Source organism: Onychomys torridus, chromosome 6, assembly GCF_903995425.1.
Source record: "Onychomys torridus chromosome 6, mOncTor1.1, whole genome shotgun sequence".
Lineage (NCBI taxonomy): Eukaryota > Metazoa > Chordata > Mammalia > Rodentia > Cricetidae > Onychomys > Onychomys torridus.
In genome coordinates, this window is record NC_050448.1 from 98,726,806 (window position 1) to 98,746,999 (window position 20,194).

At 46.4% G+C, this 20,194-nt stretch overlaps 1 protein-coding gene across 2 annotated transcripts in view; it reads left to right on the forward strand.

The window, feature by feature from the left end:
- The first annotated feature begins 369 nt into the window (after positions 1-369).
- Positions 370-20,194, forward strand: part of Sec24d (SEC24 homolog D, COPII coat complex component) — an 88,915-nt gene continuing 69,090 nt past the window's right edge. For both annotated transcript variants that reach the window (XM_036191417.1, XM_036191418.1), the window contains exons 1-4: positions 370-445; positions 2,562-2,721; positions 10,038-10,170; positions 17,911-18,059. In XM_036191417.1, coding sequence (XP_036047310.1) covers positions 2,604-2,721; positions 10,038-10,170; positions 17,911-18,059 — 400 coding nt within the window. In that variant the 5' untranslated portion in view covers positions 370-445; positions 2,562-2,603. The remainder of the gene's footprint in view (positions 446-2,561; positions 2,722-10,037; positions 10,171-17,910; positions 18,060-20,194) is intronic.

Here is a 20,194-nt window from a genome sequence, read left to right on the forward strand (position 1 = left end):
CCTTCCTTCCTCTGCCTTAGCGCTGGAAGACGTCATCAAACTATCTGTAGGCGAGCCAGATTGCTCTTGCAACCGTGCAGTCCGGGACACGCGTCCCTTCCAGTAAGGTGCGCGCAGCGCGGCTCTTCGGAGCCACCTGTTGAACACAGAGCGCGCCCTCCACACCTCCCGCTCCCTCCTACGGGCTCCCGGGGCAGAAACGACACCCGACGAGCTTTGACAAGTTGGAGGGGGCGGGGCCTCGAGAAGGAAAAGCCTAGCGGAAAAGACCCGGAAAGAGGCGGGAGGCCGCAGCGGGAGGCGCGGCCCCGCCCCCGCCGGTGCGCGCCGCGGGAGCGAGCGGGTCCAGCGCGCGCGCAGCCGGGCGCCTGACGTGGCACTCGCAGCCCAGAGCGACTCGGCGGCGGCGGCGGCGGCGGCGCGGGGCGCGGAGCGTGCAGAGCAGGTACCGCGGACGCCGGGGCGCGGGACGCGGGGAGGGGGATGGGGACGTTGGGGAGTCGCAGGTACGGCGGACTCGGGGCGCAGCTGGGGTGCCGAGCGTCCCCACGCGGCTGCACCGCGACTCCCCATCAACTTGGCTCCCTGGTTCCCAGAGGAGGAGGAGGAGGAAGAGAGGGCTGGAAATATTCCGAGGGAAAATGGCAACGCCAGCGTTCGGCTCCGGGACAGCCTTAGAGGGAAACGCGAACTTGTCCCGGGTGACGGTGGACAGGGAAGGATGTGTTGGTGGAATGCGAGCGCTCTGGGTTTGGATCCGAGGCCGCTCTGTGCCAAGTGGCTTTCTGCCATGTCGCCGCCACCGCTTGCAGCTGAGTCAGGTTTCTGCAACTTGGTGTTCTGGGTGAGGAAGTTTGACGTGGCATAGGAGGGTGAGGAAGCGAATTCCTCCCTGGACCAGGGAAGAGGGCTGGGCTGCTTCCCGTTCTTTGCGGGGAGCATCGCTGCCAGGCTTCCCTCCCGCAGCTGCTGCGTGGGTGTGCCGGTGCGGTCTTCTAAAGGGGCTGGGCTGGAGGGGGCCAAGCCGGCTGCCACGTCTCTCTATGCGCAGTGGGAGGAGGGAAAGTGTTGTCAGGAACACAGTGGACTGGAGACCTTTGTCTGCCGTTCTGTCCTCCGTTGAGAAGACAGTGACCTCATAACTACTTTGTCTCGGCTGCCCCTCAGAAGCTTAAGTTTTAATAGGAAAATAAAGCTAAATCGTGAATTTTGGCCTTCACGTTATAGATTTGCATGCCATTTCCAGAATGAAGACAGAGCCCATGTCTTAGGAGGCAGGGCTGGTCTTTATCTTAAAAGCAGCAACAAGAAATGACAGGAGAGGTATGCAAATGTCTGGTGGAACAACTGGAAAGAAACTAGAGAAGCCGCGTTTCACGTGTATTATGGCTTTTGGACACTTCATTTTCTAAAACAGAAAACTGAGGCCCAGTTTGCTCTGTGTCACAGAGCTATGCATTGGCAGATGGGACATGAAAACCCAGTTCTTTTGGCAGGGTTCAGAGGACCCCCTGTCTTGTTACACAGCAGGCAGGTCTCTATGAATTCGAGGCTAGCCTGGTCTATCGAGCTAGTTCCAAGACGGCCAGAGCTACACAGAGAAACCCTGTTTTGGGGAAAAACAAACAAACAAACAAAAAGACAAGCAAGCAAGCAAACAAACAAACAAACAAAAAGACAAGCAAGCAAGCAAACAAACAAACAAACAAAAAGACAAGCAAGCAAGCAAACAAACAAACGTCTTTTGAAAACCTCCCTAGGAAATACGTTTTATCAAAACCCGGGAACATAAAAGTGTAAAGCTAATTGGTATTTGAGCTCTAAATAGACTCAAGATGGGACCTTTGTATTTGTGATTGGGTATGACTACCCACATATGAAACTTTTCTCTTGGTTCCTTAAATATAAGTGCTTGTGTTCTTAGAGGTGTGACATCGTGTAAATCAGAAACCTACCTAGCATCTTTGACTGTGATGGTTGAAGCTGCCACTTGCTCCCTGGCTTGTCAAATTATGACTCACAGAGGCTATTATCAATTCTATCTCAGGCTATAGCCGACGGACTATGGCTTTTTCTTGTCTTAACTATGGATTAAGATGACTAATTAGAAGGGCACCAGAAAGATCCAAGTCATGAAACATCTGGCTGCAGACTACTTGTAATCATGGTGGTCAGTCACTTGAATAGCATGGTATACTTTCAGAATGTGACCATGGAAACCAAGACACAGAATTGTAGGAACTAATGAGAGACTGTAGGAAGCAATTCAGGCTTCTGGGGGGTGGGGGCAGGGGAGTGGTTTGGCAATTACCATCCAGATCTGTGCCTGAGAGTTTTCCTGGGACCACTGGAGTGAAGCTGCTGAATCCCAAGATGCCTTAAGCCATATCCAGGGGGGTGATAATATGATATGTAATGTTGTATAAAACGAAGATATTTCCCGAATGGACACTTTTACTGGTTTTCAAGCCATCCCAAATGTTTCTTGATAGTGTTTACATTTTTTAATAGCATTAAGCATCTAAAATCCTCTTGCCAATTTCTTGCTTTTATTCTTGCAGGGTTTTTCTGCAGTGGCTCTCCTTTGGAATGATAGTTTCATAATGAGCCAACAAGGTTATGTAGCAACACCCCCGTACTCTCAGTCCCAGCCTGGAATGGGCCTTTCGCCCCCTCATTATGGACATTATGGGGATCCGTCCCATGTACCGTCTCCACCAGGTAAATTGCTAATGTCACTTGTATATGATTAGTCATTTCTTGGACTCAGACATGGGATAGTTCTAGTTGGTAGTCTCACATGACAATGTCCTCTGAAGAGGCTCTCACAGCAGGGCACGTGAAGCGCATGCGTATCTCTTCGATCTTCGTCTTCAGTCTAGAAGTCTTCCTTATGCCTGGCCAGTGTTTTCATCGTTCACCTGTTTACTTAGGCATGGCCTGCTCGTATTCGGAGCAATTTGTTCTCTCTCATTGAAGCCTACTTTTTACTGGTATTCCATATCACATGTCAGCCTCACTTATTTAGGATCAACATCCAAACCTTTCGTTATTACAAAACCAAAGCACACTAGCTGTGGTGGCACATGCCTGTAAGCTTAGCACTCAAGATTGAGCCAGGAAGGTAAGGAGTTCAAGACCAGCCTTGGCTAGATGGCAAGTTCAAAGCCAGTCTGGGCTGAATGAGACCCTGTCTCCAGGAAACAGAAACTCCAAAATCAAAACAGACACTTTTATCTTTTATCTGTTCTAATCCAGTCAGTCTTCCAAGAGTTTATTTTTTGATTTTTAAAGATTTTTATCTTACATGTTTGAGTTTTTGCCTGCATATTTGTGTGTGTGCCACCAGCCTGACTCCCAGACTTGTTTTGAGCAGTCATGAGCATCTCTTTCCTACCTCTTCCTCCTCCCATCATGTTGCTGTTTTTGTTCAGTCCATCCCTCTCTCACCCAGGTTACAAACAGCCCCTTAGCCCTTAGGTGTCTACCTGGTACTGCCTTTCTTCAGACCATCTGCTCTTGAACTGGAAGAATTCTGTATAACACACTTGGCTTAAAGCCTTGTATGACTTCCCACTGCCTCTCTTTTTGCATTAGTTCCTCAGGCCTTCATTATGTTATCCATTTCTTCTTTTCAGTTCACCTGTGCTAGCCCCGCATCCATTACATAGCAACTTGTCACTGGGGCGGTGGTTACACTCAGTGCCTGGTGAGCACCTTGCTCTCCCAGGAAGATGACAGTCCTCCATGTTGTCTTCACAGCTGTCTATCTCATGCTCTTTCAGACTAACAGGCAATTCTGAGCAGATGTTTCCCCAGCTTACTTATACATCTTTCCCCTGCTTTATCCTCCTGACACTATGCCGGACTTTAAACCATTTTCCACACTGTTGTACTAGGTGGCGGGGTCTGAGTGACAGAGCACTTACTTGCCTAGTGTACACGAGGCTCTGGGTTCCCTTTCCCAGTACCACCTCACACATATTTTACACACACGTGGTATGTGATCTTTTTGTTGCTTTTCTGACAGACAACCTAGTTGTGGCTTTTTGAAGTGTCTGATCCACCAGAGTAGTCAGTGCTCAATCTTGCCTTGTGTTTTCCACAAATTGCATCTCTGTCAGCACCCAGTGATTGTGTTTTTGTAATTTTCATGTTACGTGGTAACAAATTGAACAGATTTATTGAGTGAGCAAAGTACTTGTCACAAAACAACAAACACAATAATTTCAGTCCATATGTTACTGACTTATCTGGAGGGCAGCACACACAGTAAGCAGCTTGACAATTGCAGTTCCTGGGGAGGGCCTCAGAGAGGAAGAGGGGGGTGGGCCGGGAAGCACACAGCAGCCACAGGAGCAAGTGCCGGGCTCTGAGATGGAGGTCAGGGACAAAGCATCATCTTAGAGGAATGACCTGAAAGGCGGGTGAGACTTGTAGGTAGGAAGTTGACTTGCTGGTGTAAACTAGACACTCAGCATGTGAGCGGAGGTGGGGGGTGCGGAGGTGGGGGGCTTGCTTAAAGTACAAAGTAGTGGGGCCATATCAAAGGTACTACTGCAGTGATTTAAACTGGAAAGGGCCACACTCCAGTGCACAGTGAGAAAGAGCTACACTGGTTATTAGAAGTTGTGGAGGAGAAACTAGGGGTGGGTATACTGTGTGGGGGGAAGAGTTTCTAAATCTTAGCGTTCTTGACATCTGACATGAACGAACTCATTCACATTCTCTCTCTGTCTCTGTCTTTCGTGTGTGTGTGTGTGTGTGTGTGTGTGTGTGTGTGTGTGTGTGTAAAGGGGATACTCTGTGCATTTAGCTACACCCATGGTCTATGGTCTATGTCTACTAGGTACCAATGGATCTCCCTCCTCCTCAAGTTTTATTTAGCACATGAGAATGTCCTGGCATTTCCGAGTGTCTTCTGAGTGGCAAAATCATCTGTGGCTAGAAACAGAGGGCAGACTTGTCACTGTTCTGGGGTCGGGCCTGGGGTAGTGGGAAGGCTGCTGCTACACCATGAGTTTATATAGGTAACCACCAGCTCAGCTCAGAGCTTTGGGAGCACTGGCCATTAGGATTCACAAATGTAGCAGGGAGCTTACATTTGTTTGTTTTAGATAAAGATTTTTTCCCCCACAAATGTTCTTTGATTTTTGTTTTCCTTTGTTAGAAATGGGATCCAATTTAAGGTCTGCTTTTCCATGATGTTGTTTTGATCAGAGTCCCTTTGCTCATAACAGAATCCCTTGTAGTGGAAAGGGGTTTGTTAATGGATGTCAGGAGACAGAGAAAGACTGAGCCCAGGACTTAGGATCTTCTTATCCAGTCTACAAAGATCCTCAGCCCACACAGGACCATTCTACCAAAAATCACTTCCTTCTCGGGCAGAAGGGCAACCTGTGCCACAGAGCTGGCCTAAGATTCTCAAGGGTGTGTCGCTTTGCATAGAAAAAGAAAGAAAGAAACAAACAAATAAACAAACAAACTGTAGATGATCCTAGGAAACAAGAGTCTGTGTTTCTAGCTCAGGATCATAGGTGAAGACAAGCCTGGAGGGGATTGATGGTCCCGCTGAGTAAACCAGCCCATAATACCTGCCGCCATGTTAAAGATGGCTCTTCTGGCATAAGTAGTGCTTTCTCCTGCTGTGGTATTCCTTTCCTCTTAAAGTTCCCCTCCTGCTCTGAAGAACTGGATCTTCTTTGTGTCTGGTCACTTTTGAAAACGTCAACTCTGTGGCCCATCCAAGACTCTGTCTGCCTCTGCCAGTCACCATGATACTGACTTCCCTTTGCCCTGGGGTCAGAGTCCAAATGACACACCAGACTTTGTAGTCTGACTCCAACCAATCTGGATGGCAATTTCTGTTCTTGTCACCTTACCCCCTGCACTGTGTCCACCCAGGCCTCTGCCAGTCCTTGATTAGGCCATGCTTTCTCCGACCACTGGTCAGGCTCCACTTCTGGCTAGAATCCCATGTCCTGTCTGCTGTTCTAAGAAGGCACTGTCCTGAAGGTGTGCCTCAAGCTGTCTTTCCTCACTGATTTTTCCAGGAAGGGTTAGGAGTTCCTCTGCATAGTGTAACTCCTGTCACATCACAGGGTCACTATTTCTTGCATAGCTGTGTCCTCCATAAGTGCCCTTAGTGAATTGGAGGCATGCTAAATGCATGTTGAGGGAATGTGGATCATGGTTGACCCCAGAAGTAAGAGGGAGAGCATATCTTACTGGGACAGATATCTAACAGTGCTCTGTGTGTGTCTCAGGACTGCTACAAGTCTCCTAACACACGTGGACGCTGGGGAAACTGGTCACTAACCTGCTAGCCTGGTTGTTGTTTTGTTGTCTTGACACGAGCTAGAGTTATCTGTGAAGAGAGACCACGACTGAGGAAATGCCTCCACCAGACTGGTCTGTAGGGATTTTTGTTTTTTAATGATTGGTGAGGAGGGTGGTCCCAGCCCACTGTGGGTATTACTACCCCTGGGCAGGTGGTCCTAAGCCGTATAAGCAAGCAGGCTGATGGAGCCATGGGAAACAACCCAGTGAACAGCACTCCTCCATGGCCTCAAAAAGGTCTTAGTTCCTGCTTCCAGCTTCTTGCCTTGAGTGCCAGCCCTGACTTCCCTCAGTGGTGAGGTGTGAGCTGAGAGCTGTAAGATGCAGTAAACTCTTTCTTCCCCAAGTTGCTGTTAGTCATGGTGTTCAGCAGAGCAATAGGAACTAAGACACCTATTTTTGACTGGTAAGGGTATCTGGCTCCTGCTCAGGCAGTAATTATTTAACCTGAAATATTCTGGTGATGCTCCTGTGGATTTCTACCCTTGTCCAAACTAACATTTTAAAAATAAAAACATAGTGTGTTCTTAATGATCTATGTTTTATTAAATCATAAGCCCTAAAGGTAAGACGAAAAGGAAGTCAGGGCATATGGCCAGGCAAGAGAGAATGGTTTTGAGTATTCCCATAGCTCTTTGCCTTGCCGACTTCTCAAAGCAGCCATGGAGAGCAGAGGGATCACAGCTGTGGTGCAGCCTTCGAAGTCGTGGGTCGGAAAGACCAAGTGTCTTGGTTTTTCAGTCATAGCAGCTCCGTGGTATGGTTTTCTTACATTGCTGAACATCATCTAAAAATGCAGTGTTCAAAGAACTGTTTTCACTTTTTGGGGGGGTGGGTGGGAGGGTCGCCACCCAGCTCCCAGTTATATCACACACAGAGGCTTATTCTTAATTATGAATGCCTGGGCTTAGCTTGGCTTAGTTTCTAGCCTGCTTCCCTTAAGTTAAATTATCCCATCCACCTTTTGCCTCGGGCTTTCCCCCTTCTCTCACTTCTGTAAATCTGTGACTTGCTGTGTAGCTGGGTGGCTGGCCCCCTGGCTCCTCCCTCTCTTCCCCCTCACCTCCTTTTCTCCTCCTGTATATTCTCTCTGCCTGTCAGCCCCGCCCATTCTTTCTCCAGCCTCACTATTGGCGGTTCAGATCTTTATTACACCATCAGGTGTTTTAGACAGGCACAGTAACACAGCTTCACAGAGTTAAACAATGCAACATGGACAAAAGTAACATACCTTAAAATAATAGTCTACTACAAAGAACTTTTTTTTTTTAAATTCATGTAGGAAAAATACTACATGATCTGAATTGTATGTGGAAGCCAAGGAAGTTGATCTTATAGATGTTGAAAATTGAAGTGTGGTTCATAGGAGCTGAGATAGTGGGAGAAGGAGGAGAAGGAGGAGGAAATTTGATTAGTGGGAGCTAAGTTAGATAGAAGCAGTGAGCTCTCACGTGGTATTGTATAGTAGGTACAAATAGGTACCATGTATGCACTATGTTTTTCAAATAGCTATAGAAAGAGTGTTCAGTTGCTTCACCATAAAATGATGTTTCCAAGATATGTATTTAACCTGGTTAGAATATCTCATATCTATAAATTTATCACACGGTACCACACTAATATGTATTTTTATCAGTTCAAATAACTTATAATTAAATAATAATATTTATTATTCGTCCTATATGGAAAGTTGCAAATAGGACTGAGTATAAAGTTAATAGATAACGTTCCTCACTCAGGCTGTGGTGTGGGCCTGTGATCCCATGTGCTCAAGAGACTAAGGTGAGAGGCCTGAAGTTTAGAGTCTTCCTGGATGAAGAGCGAATTCAAAGGCAGCCTAGGTAATTTAAGAAGACTTCATTTTAAAAAGATAAAATACAGAGAAGGGCTGGGCTATGACTTGGGCTATGAACTGGGGCTTGCCCCATGTGTGGAGTCCTGGGCTCCATCTTCAGTTCAAGGAATCATGCTTGATGAGGCATGATAGGCATTTCAGTCTATAATCACTCACAAAGACTGCTGCTCCCCCAGTCACATGGGCTGGATTATCCAAGGACACGAAAGTGCTTTCATGAAGGTACTAGGACAGTCTGACGAGGTCTTCCTGGGTGACTGCCGTCCATGCCATCATTTCCCTTCCTCCTGGGGGGGGGGGGGGGGTGGGGTAAGCTTATGTGTGTGTGGGAGGGAACAGAAAGAAATCAGTATGGATGCCACCTCCAGGTGTAATGGAGAAGAACACACAGGCAGCTTGTAGGTCACAGGGGCGCACAGAGAGGGGGTCGAGCTAAAGGTCAAGGGACCAGGCCGTCTAGAGTAGATTTCATTTTCATTTTACAAAGATGCAAAGGTCCTCGGAGGAAGCTCCTCATCCTGTTCTGAGCAACTGCTAGTCAATGCAGACGTGGCTTGGGGTTCTCCATCACCACCAGGCTTGGGGTTCTCCATCACCAGGCTTGGGGCTCTCCATCACCAGGCTTGGGGCTCTCCATCACCAGGCTTGGAGGTCTCCATCACCAGGCTTGGGTACTCACCTTTGCTTTAGAAGAAAAGAGAAAAATGCCTGAAAAGGGTTCCAAAGAGAATCCTTAAAGCTCTGTGGTGATATTGTGTTCCCCAATATATTGTGCACCCTAATAAACTTATCTGGGGTCAGAAAACAGAAGAGCCAGTAGATAAACAAAGAGGCCAGAAAATGGTGGCACACACACCTTTGATCCTAGCATTCTGGAGGCAGAGATCCATCTGTGCTGGCTAGTTTTATGTCAGCTTGACACAAGCTAGAGCTATCTGAAGGGAGGGAACCTCCACTGAGAAAATGCCTCCCTAAGATCTGGCTGTAGGCAAGCCTCTAGGGCATTTTCTTAATTAGTGATTGAAGGGGAAGGGCTCAGCTAGTGTGGGTGGTGCCATCCCTGGGCTGGTGGTCCTGGGTTCTGTAAGAAAGCAGACTGAGCAAACCATGGGAAGCAGGCCAGTAAGCTGCACTCCTCCATGGCCTCTGCATCAGCTCCTGTCTCCAGGTTCCTGATCTGTTTGAGTTCCTGTCCTGATTCCCTTTAATGATGTGGAAGCATAAGCCAAATAACCCCTTTCCTTCCCAATTTGATCTTTGGTCATGATGTTTCATCACAGCAACAGAAACCCTAATTAAGACACTCTCTGAGGAACCACTGCAGGACTGGTCACTGCGAGGAGCGCCCGTCATTGTGTGGGATTCCCACATTCTCTGAGTGTGATGGCTCAAACACTCCCTCGCCTGTCTCAGGATATGCTGGGGAGATAGCCAGCTCTCCTAAGGCACTGTCAGGGGCTTGTCTTGCATGCATTTAGGATGCTCTACCAGGCTGCTTTCTGATTTGTTGACTTACTTTATCATCATTTTATTTTTTGTTTTTCCTTGTGTGATCTAGTATTTGTAAGATACTGAGTTCTCTTAGGGTACCTCCAACCTTATGCAGAGTTGATTTCTTCTATTCAACTTTCCATTTGGTTAAAAAAATATTCTTTTTTGTTCTTTTAATATTATTATTACCAAACATCAATAGCCACTCTAGAGAGAGGCTGGAGAAGGTTGGAAGGGCCTGTGTCTACTCATTGGCATCCCTCACTCACTCATGTTCTGTTAATTTTCCTCCTTTGTATTATTATTTCCTTTTGCACTTTAACATGCCCATAACTGTTCCCTTCTGTTGCAGGCATGATGAAGCCATCCGGGCCTTTGGGAGCTGCTGCTGCTCCTGCAGGGCTATTGCCCCCAGGCCCTTTACCTCCTGGACCCCCACAGTTTGGCCCCAATGGAGCCCATGCCCCAGGCCATCCTCCCCAAAGGTGAGCTAAATACATTTCTTTTTTTTTTTTTTTTTTTTTTTTTTGGTTTTTTGAGACAGGGTTTCTCTGTGTAGTTTTGTGCCTTTCCAGGATCTCACTCTGTAGCCCAGGCTGGCCTTGAACTCACAGAGATCTGTCTGGCTCTGCCTCCCAAGTACTGGGATTAAAGGCATGTGCCACCACCACCCAGTGGCTAAATCCATTCCAACCCTCATTTGAATGCCCTACAGTACTCTCCTCAAGTACCTTCTCAACTTGTATGTTTCTTGGTTGAAAGTTTATTGGCCTTGTCACAAGTTCCATATTTAAGAACACATAAAAATTGCTTGTGTCAATGCTATGTATTTTAGGTTGGGGTTATATTCAGCTTATTTGTAGAGTTTTGTGTTTGTCTCCAGTTCCTTCAGACACCTAGAGTCTATATTTCATACAAAATATTAGATCATGCTGGCATGGTGGCACATACCTTCAATCCTAGCACTTGGGAAGCAGAAGTAGGCAGATCTCTGTGATCGTGAAGCCAGCCTGGTCTAAATAGCAAGTTCCAGGGCTACATAGTGAGACCCTGACTCAGGACAAAACAAACATTAAAATTTAGAAATTCTCTTAGATCATGCTCTTCTCCGGAGCTGCCCACATCCCTGCACTCATTACCAGTAAGTGCCTACCAAAAGTTTTAAGACGAAATCAGATTGAGGTCAGTGGTGCATACATATGCCAGCCAGGGATGCTTCATTGGCAGGCCTGCTGTGAAAGCCACTCAAAAACTACCTCTTGTGTTTATTTGTAATAAATGGAGAAAGAGGAAGTCAGAGGCAGGCCTGTCAAAGCCAAGATCTGCCAGAGATATTGAGAGCCTGTGATCCATAAGGGACTGTCACCTGGGTGGAGCCAGCAACACCCCTCAGGGCTTGGAAATCCCCGTGGTACTCCGGCACCTAGTAGCTTTTACCTTGGAGCTGCTCCAAGGATGGCCCAGAGGCCCCCTTTCCCAATTCCTTTCCCAGGTTGTCAGGTGGAGTGGGGGTGGGGTACAGAGTAAGTCCGCAGTGTGAGTCTGTGTCTTTTAGGAAGGATGTCATTCCTGGTAATAAGAAAGTGGAGATTCTGAAATCAGCAGCAGCAGCAAAAGCTCTTGCGGTGCTTTTGAGTCTGACACTCCTGGATTTTGTTTGTTGTGGTAACTATCACTAAGATGTAGCTATGGCATCACAGAGAAGCATCACACAGGGGACAAAAAAAGGAGTTTGATTTGTGAGCATGCCTGTGGTTTGAGCACAAAGCAAGGATTTCAAAGGCCTTGTTGTGACCTGGCCTTTAGTCTCCAGAGCATGATGCATGGGGAATGGGGGTGCACAATGCTGAGGACCAGTGCAGGTAGTGGTATATACCTGTATCTGGCACTCCGGAAGACTGAGGCAGAAGGACTGTTATGAGTTCAAGGCTAGCCTGGGCTGTATAGCTCCAGACCAGGCTAGACTACAGAGTAAAACTTTGCCTCAGAAATCCAAGGAGTCTTATATAACTTTGGGTCCTATATACTGTGCTACCAATCTACCAGGTAGGATATACCCACTGGTGCATAGTGGCATGCCTGTTATGGGGGAAGCCAATAGCTTTCTGATTGGATTTGAAACCCAGTCTGCAGAAGGACGTCATGCCGGATATTGTGAACCTGGTTAAAAGCATGCTGCTGGTGAGGTCACTCTAGGGCAGAATCTTCTATTGTCGTTTTGCCAGATGGACACAGAGCTAAAACACTTTCAAGCATTTTAACATAAATATAATGTAAATGTATTTTTATTTATATTCACATATAATATAAATATAAATGTGTGTTTATAGCCATAGACTGGGGCTGTGTAAATTGGCAAGCCTTCTGTCAAAGCAGCTCAAGTGATATAGCTTGTGCTTGTGTTTGTAGTGAGTTGGGAAAGAGGGAGTCAGAGGCAGGCCCATGAAAGTCTTGGTCAGAAAAGTCTCCTTTTTACAGCAGATGATAGTGCAGAGACTATTAATCGAGCCAAGTACTGAGACGAAGTGACTGTTGAGTGCTCAGCCCAAAATGGTCCATCAGCCCTTCCTGGGTTCAGCAGACATGGAAGGAGAGGAGGGGCTGAAAACACTGTAAGAGCCAGAGGGTGGGGAGGAGTGCTGTGCAACTGTCTTCTAGACGTGACATCATCAGTGGAATCATAAGTGCACAAGAGCTGTGGAAACCTGCATGTCACCGATAGAAAATTAGGTCCTCAACATTGCATTGTGGATTTGGGGGGCACTCATGAAGTCCTACCCTTCCCTGAGGAGCTGTGGGCCATCAGTGATTACCAGGGGATGCAGAGTATACCATCTTGTTCAGGGGGTGGCCCTTGGTAAGTTATCCATGCCTTGGTAAATAGCCTCCCACCCACGTTCATCCACTTGGCCCTAATTCAACTTAGCAATTCAAACACCATAATACTCCCCTTCAATAAACCATGAAAGCTAGTTGGGAATAAGAATAATATGGCAGAATGGGAGAGGGCTAAGAGAATGTATAGGGAATTCATATTATCACAATACATTGTATAAATATATGGAATTGTCAAAAAGATGTTAAGTTTTAAAAATATCTAAGAATAAATAAATAAATCTAGAAAAAATGCTGAGAACTTCAAGGTAGCTTTGGCCTCAGTAGCAGAGTAGCCTGGGGTATTTGGTGACATCCTTGGCCTTAATTCCTTACTGGAAACATGAGGAAGTGATCTTCTTAGTCCAGAAGGAAAAGGAAGAAGACTCAGGACAGTTAATTACTCTCGACTCCCTCCCTGGCGTCTCCGGATTTAGAAGAGAAACACAAAGATGGAGCAGCGGTTTTGAGAACAAGCTTTGGTCACTGGTACTGGCCTGGCTGGTGGACCTCTTTGATGACTTGTCCCTCCTGGGAATGATGTCATGAGCCCCATACAAGGCTGGCACCCTGAGGAGTGCGGACATGTTTGCCAGGCATGCCTTAGGGGGTTGTTGGCTGCACATGTTCTAGTCACATGCTGTGTTGTAGCCGGAAGATTTCTCTGGTCTCATCCGCCCTGCGGTCCCTCAGCCACTTATAAAATAATCACTTAACATTAATTATCGACTGTATGGCCTGTGGCAAGCCTCTTGCCAGCTAGCTCTTACAACTAAACTCAGCCCATTTCTATAAATCTATATGCATTGCCATGTGGTCCTTCCACACCTTGCTTCTGGCAGCATCTCGCAGCGCCTCTCTCCTTTGGAGGACCTTCCGGCTACACTGTGTAGACTTGTTCCCCCCATTAACAGTGTGGTCTACAGGTTCTAACGAAGCTAGAGAATTCCTGGGGCTTAGTGGTGCCACAGCATCTGAATGCCATCACCTCGTGTGCTTGGGGTGCCGCTGGTGTTCACAGGTCTACTCACTGCCAGCAAAGAACCCTGGGTAGGGATGCGGTGACTGCACCAGGTCAGGTGTTTCCCTTAGTACTGATCATTATTCTGGAGTGTTCTCCTACTTGGAGACATCTGTTGTGACTCATGTGTCGTTAACCAGCAGCTGCTTGCCGGAGCTACTTCACCGCATCTTAGTTGCATTTTTCTCTCTGCTTGATTTCTGTGAGTGTTCTTTTGCTTTCCATGGTTCTAGGAATAGCAGACTGTGTGTACCCTGTAGCCTAAGGGTGTAGTAGGCACTTCCATCCAGGTTTGTATCTCCTATGTGTTTGCACAGGGCAAAAACACCAGTGACACATTTCTCAGACTATCCTGTTGTTAACTAGTGTGTTGTAACTAACTTAACCTCTGTGTGGTTTTCCTTTCTCATCATTCACATCTTGAAGACATTGTTGTGAGGATTTTGCATGCAAACTACTTTGCACAGCACACAATACCCACTTTAGCCCATTGGCTCAGTCTGTGTGTGTCAGCAGCTCTCAAAGTCATTCCATTGGATATAGTGTGCCATGTCATGGGATGGAAAGTCCACTTGCTATCTGTGGATTGCTCTGCCTCGGTCTGCTGACTCCAGGAAGCTCGGTTTCAGAATCGACTTTGACTCTGATTGCAAGGAAGCACAATTAGGTCCTGTTCTTTCCCCAGCACTTTTTACCTGGTACAACTTAAATAATGGCCTAAAAGTTAGAAGTAGGTTTGAAAGATGAAAAAGTTAGGGAGAATGTCTAACATTTCAGGCTGGGTTTCCAGGTTGACTCTTATCTGCCCTGTGGGACACGTTTCTATACACAGAGAGCGGTGCAAAGGTTAAGGACATAGTGATCTTATGAGTGAGTCACACTAATCTGGTGACAGAGGCTCAGAGGAGACTAGATGTGTGTGACTTTCCTCCCTCTCTCTCTCCCTCCCTCCCTCCCTCCATCCCTCTTCTTTCCTCCGTTATTCCTTCTCTTTGCATCTTTTATGTTTTAGAAGCTTTTTAAAAGTAAATTTTAATTTATTCTTTGAGAATATCATGTATTTATTCAATGTGTTTTGATCATATACACCCCATCCTCCTCCACAACTCCTCCCAGAACCCCAAGGACACTCTCCACTTCATTTGCTCTTTAGTTTAACATCTGAGTCCAGTGAGTGCTGTCACTGTGTAAATGTGTGTAGTACCCTCCAATGGAGCATGGGCAGCTGACCAGGGCCCGCTTCCCTGAGCTAAACAGCTCCTCAACTAGGGGTGGGACCTTGTGATTCTGTCCCTTACTAGTGATGGAATCTCTACTGGCTTGGTCTTGTCCAGGCAGCCACAGGTGCTGTGTGTTCATGTGTGCAATGGTCATGTCTAGAAAACACTGTTTCTCAGCAGCCCTCCACAATTGTAGGCTCCTACTATCTTCTGCCTCCTCTTTCACCGTGAGGAGAGACGGTCCAACATGGGCAGTATGGGGTGGGTAAGAGAATAATGGAAAGGGAAAGATTTAAGTGGGGAAGTAGATGTGAGGCCAGGGCAGAAGAAGGAGTTTGAGGAGAGATGGAGAACACCAATGGTCTTTGAAAAAGGCAGATAGAAACTTATTCTCTCAGTCACTGTTGTATTGTAAGACACCATGACCAAGGCAACTCTTAGAAAAGAAAGCATTTACTTGGGTGCTTGCTTACAGTTTAGTCCATTTTCATCATGGCAGGGAGCATGGGTGCATACAGGTAACCACTGGATCAGTAGCTGAGAGCGCTACATCCTGATCCACAAGGAGAGAGAGGAGAGAGAGGAGGAGTGAGAGAGACTTGGCCTGGTATGAGCTTTTGAAACCTCAAAGCTCCTTCCATGTCACGTCCTCCAACAAGGACACACCTCCTCATCCTTCTAATCCTGTGAAAGAGTTCCACTCCCTGGTGACTGAGCATCAAATATATGAACCTATGGTGGCCATTCTTATTCAAACCACCACACGTAACTATTTTAGAAACTCCCTCCAAACCAATCACACACACACACACACACACACACACACACACACACACACACACACACAAACAAAACAACAACAAAAAAAACAACTTCCTTTTTTCTTTTAAAGTCACTGTGATGATCCTCCTGCCTCACCCTCTCTAGAGCTGGGAGTTCAGGCAAGTGTCACTATAGCTGACTACATGTAATCTTTCTTTGTGCGTGACAGCACTTTATCCCTCCACAGAGACTCAGTCACAGAGATAAGACGTCAGCCAATTCAAGCCCAGAGTTACCATGTTGATTTAAATATGTATATGATTTTTTAAAACAGTGATATTTGGGGCTGGAGAGATGTCTCAGTTGTTACAAGTACTTGTTGCTCTTACAAGGGACCTAGATTTGGTTCTCCAAACACACATGATGGCTCATAACCATCTGTAACTCCGGGTCCAGATCATCCAACACTCTCTTCTAATCTCCATAGATACCAGACATGCACATGGTACAGGAAAAACATTCATACACATAAAAATAAACTAAATAAATCTTTTAAAGGTTTTTTTTTTTTTCTTATTTGTTTTGTTCCTTTTTTGAGACATGTTTTTCTGTGTATTCCTGGCTGTCCTGGAACTCACTTGGTATACCAGCGTGGCCTTGAACTGAGAGATCCACCTGCCTCTGCCTCCCGAGTGCTGGGACTAAAGGCATGCACCACCAATACATGCCAAACTAAATAAATCTTAATGATCTTTTATTTCAAAGGAAATATCTGATAAAATTTAAAAATAAATCTGTCTTAGAGTTTCTATTGCTGTAGAGACACCATGACCATGGCAACTCTTATAAAGGAAAACATTTAATTGGGTGGCTTACAGTTCAGAAGTTTAGTCCATTATCATCATGGCAGGATATGGTGGCATGTAGGCAGACATGGTGCTGGAGAAGGAGCTGAGAGTCCTACATCTTGATCTGTAGGCAACAGGAAGTGAACTGAACCAGATGTAGCTTGATCATAGGGAAGACCTCAAAGCCCTCCCACACAATGACACTCTTCCTCCAACAGGACCACACCTACTTCAAACAAGGCCACACCTCCTAATAGTGCCACCTCTATAAGCTTATGGGGACCCATGACATTCAAACCACCACACATACCTAGTTATGTGTTTTTATTTGATCATGGCTGAAGCAGGATAACTGTCTTAAAGTACTTCCAAGTACTTCTAAAGTTTTCTACAGAAGGTACTACTAGGTGGGATTAAGCTGTTAAAGTTTATACTCTAAGAAGTCAGTGTTTTCATCATAAGGGGAAAATGACAACTAGTCAATTGTAATTCATCTATTTTGACCAAGAAATAGCGAGTTGGAGGGAGAATGAAGGAGACCTAGCTTCCCAAACGGAATGTATGAGACTCTACCGAGAAGTGTTGCCGTGTTAACAGAGGTAGCAGTGAAAATAAGGCATCAGCTTTATTTGCTTGTTTGTAGTACTGAGGCCTGCATCCCTGGCCTTGAACAGGCTCGGAAAGTGTTCTTCCATCGAGCTACACCCTCTCCTTTCCTTGGTGTCTCTTTTCTTTCTTTTATGTGTCTGGGCGGTGGTTTTAGCCATGTGGGTGCTGGGAATCAATGTGGGTCCTCTGCAAGAGCAACAGAGTTGTGCCTTAATTTTAATCACAGTTGGAAGTTAGTCAGAAAAGATTCACAAGGACTCCCAGCTCGTTAGCTTCCTGTGACTTGTCACCAGGGGGGACCACTGCTTGGGTGAAGGCCATTGCTTAGACACAACAGACAAACTCCACCAAAGGTGATAAAGCATGGTGAAATTTTTAAATGAACAACACAAGAACAAAAACCACCCTCTGCAAACTTACTGCAGTGTTGACCGTCCTACACCATTTTGTGGGTCGTGTGCCTTGCTGACTTCAGAATGTAAGACAGGCCACATGTTGTTGAACCCCTGGGTCAGAATGATCACCAGCACACAACCACAAAACAGGTGTTCTCATCTTTTGTTTCGTTTTGTTCTGTTGATCGAGTTTAGTTTGTGACGTGGCTACGTTGGGCTCACCTTTCCAGCTGATTTCCAAAGCTGGCCTTTGTGTTCCTGTTAGAAACTTCTCTCTCCCTTGACATAGGAAACGTGTGAGCGGAGATGAGGGTAATGCCACATGGGTTATTTTGAGCTCAGATCAAGATTAAATATTTGATCCACAGTATCAGTCATTTTTTCTGACCCCATACAGGAGGTATTTTTGTTGTTGTTGTTTTAGAATATATTAACTATTTTGTGTGTCATTTGCTTAAGAAATTCTGTGACACTAACAATACCTTTTGTCTCTTAGATTTCCAGGACTCCCACCTGTCAATAATGTGGCACCTTCTTATGCATCAGGCCAGCCCTTGCCACAGTCATCTTACCCAGGTCCTGGGTCCACTTCCTCCATCACCCAGCTGGGCAGTCAGTTCAGCTCCATGCAGATCAACAGCTATGGTAAATGTGCATTTTTATATAAACCATTAATACTATGGCTAGTTTTCTCCTGAGCATGTTGCTACTATTTCAAGAAAACTGAAGAATCCTCAGAACATTTACTGATGAAACAATAAAAAACAAAAATGCTGACTTTACAAATAAGCATTAAACAGTGAAATTAATTGAGGAGCCATGAGGGTAGTTTTAAAATTGTATTGTTTAATACAGGTCCTCTAAATTGAAAATAAAATGCGTATTGTTTTATGGTGAGTTTTAATTCCAGGTTTAGGTCATTGGAAGAATCAAATCTCAGATGCCACAAACCAGAAAAGAGGAGAGGTCAGGAATGTCCTCTCTAGTAGCAGCATGACTACATGTTATACTTTCAGGTTGAGACCCCTGTGAGGGTCAAATGACCCTTTCACGAGGGTCACTGGAGACCATTTGCATGTCAGATGTTTACATTTCATAACACTAGTAAAATTACACTTTGAAGTAGTAACAAAAGTACCCTTCTGGTTGAGAGTCATCACAATGTGAGGAACTGTGTTAAGGGGTCACAGCAAATAGAAAGGTTGAGACCCGCTGCTCTGTGTTCATCATCTACTGCTGTGATGAACACCGTGACTGAAAGGCTGAGACCCGCTGCTCTGTGGTCATCATCTACTGCTGTGATGAACACCGTGACTGAAAGCAACATTAGGGGGAAAGGGTTGATTTCAGCTCAGACCTCCAAGCAGCTGTCCGTCGCTGAGGGAAGTCAGGCCAGGAACTCAGGGCAGGAACCTGGAGGCAGGAGCTGATGCAGAGGAGCCTGGTTCTAGCATTTAGAGAAGATGCTGAGGCCGCCTGCTGCAGGGTGCTGTGTTTTCACAAATAGCCTCTCTTGGCCTCTCTTCAGAGACTGACCCTGTCACATGGTGCTAAGCCTCAACTTCTCTCCCTTCAGTCCTGGGGCTTCTGCTTCAGCAGAGGTTGTACCCTGACCAGTGGCCTCCCCTGGCCTCTCATTGTGCCGAGCTGCTCTCCATGACTCCTTCATGCCTTCAAAAACGCTGCCACTTGGGAAACTCCTCCATATTATCAAGTCTGGCTGCCAGCACAGGGTACAGCCTTGGTACCCTTCTGGACCGCAATCTCTAGGTGCTGATGCCTGTCTCCTCTTAGTCACAGCCGATTCTCTGGCCCCAGCTGGCCAGCATCTACTGTCTCAGCAAAGCAAATGTTTTACCCAGTGGTTCTGGTTTCTTGTTAAATACGGCTGGTTCTTCAGCTCTAGTTGACACCATGGATTCTCCTCTGTTGGTTTGTTTGCTTTGAGACAGGATTTCTCCATGTAGTCCTGGCTGTTCTGGTACTCACTCTGTAGACGAGGCTGGCATCGAACTCAGAGATCTCTCTGCCACTGCCTCCTGAGTGCTGGGAATAAAGGTGTGTGCCACCACTGCCGAATCAACACCATAGATTCTTTGTTATTTACCTTTGAGACAGGGTTTCTCTGTGTGGCCCTGGCTGTCCTGAAACTCACTGTAGCCCAGGCTGGCCTCGACCTCACAGAGATCCACCTGCCTCTGCCTCCCGAGTGCTGGGATTAAAGGCGTGCACAACCTCCACCCGGCATACCACAGATTCCTAACATGAAAACATCGCACAGATGGCCCTGGTAGAGTCTCCGCTTTCCTCTGAAACTTCACCAGTTAGGCCTCCATCATCTGCACTGCTCACACCATTATCTCCTAAGTGCCAACAGAACAGTCCACTGATCTCTGAACTCTCAAAGGTTTTCAACCCGAAGTTCAAAGGCTATGACAGTCCTCTAAAAAACACATGGTCAGGTCTGTCACAGCCATCCCTTAGGCCCTGGTACCAGCTTCTGCCTTAGTTAGAGTTTCTGTTGTTGTAATAAAACACCATGACCAAAAGCACATTGGGGAGGGAAGAAAGAGGGTTTGCTTTGTTTTGCTTTGTTCAGGTCTTACAGCTTGTAGTCGGTCATCCAGGGAAGTCAGAGCAAGAACTCAAGGCAGAACTAGACACAGGGACTGGTGCAGAGGCCGTGGAGGAGTGGTTTTACTGGCTTGCTCTTCGTGGTTTGCTCAGCCTCACTTCTTACAGAATCCAGGACCACCTACCTACTGCCCACAGTGAGGGGG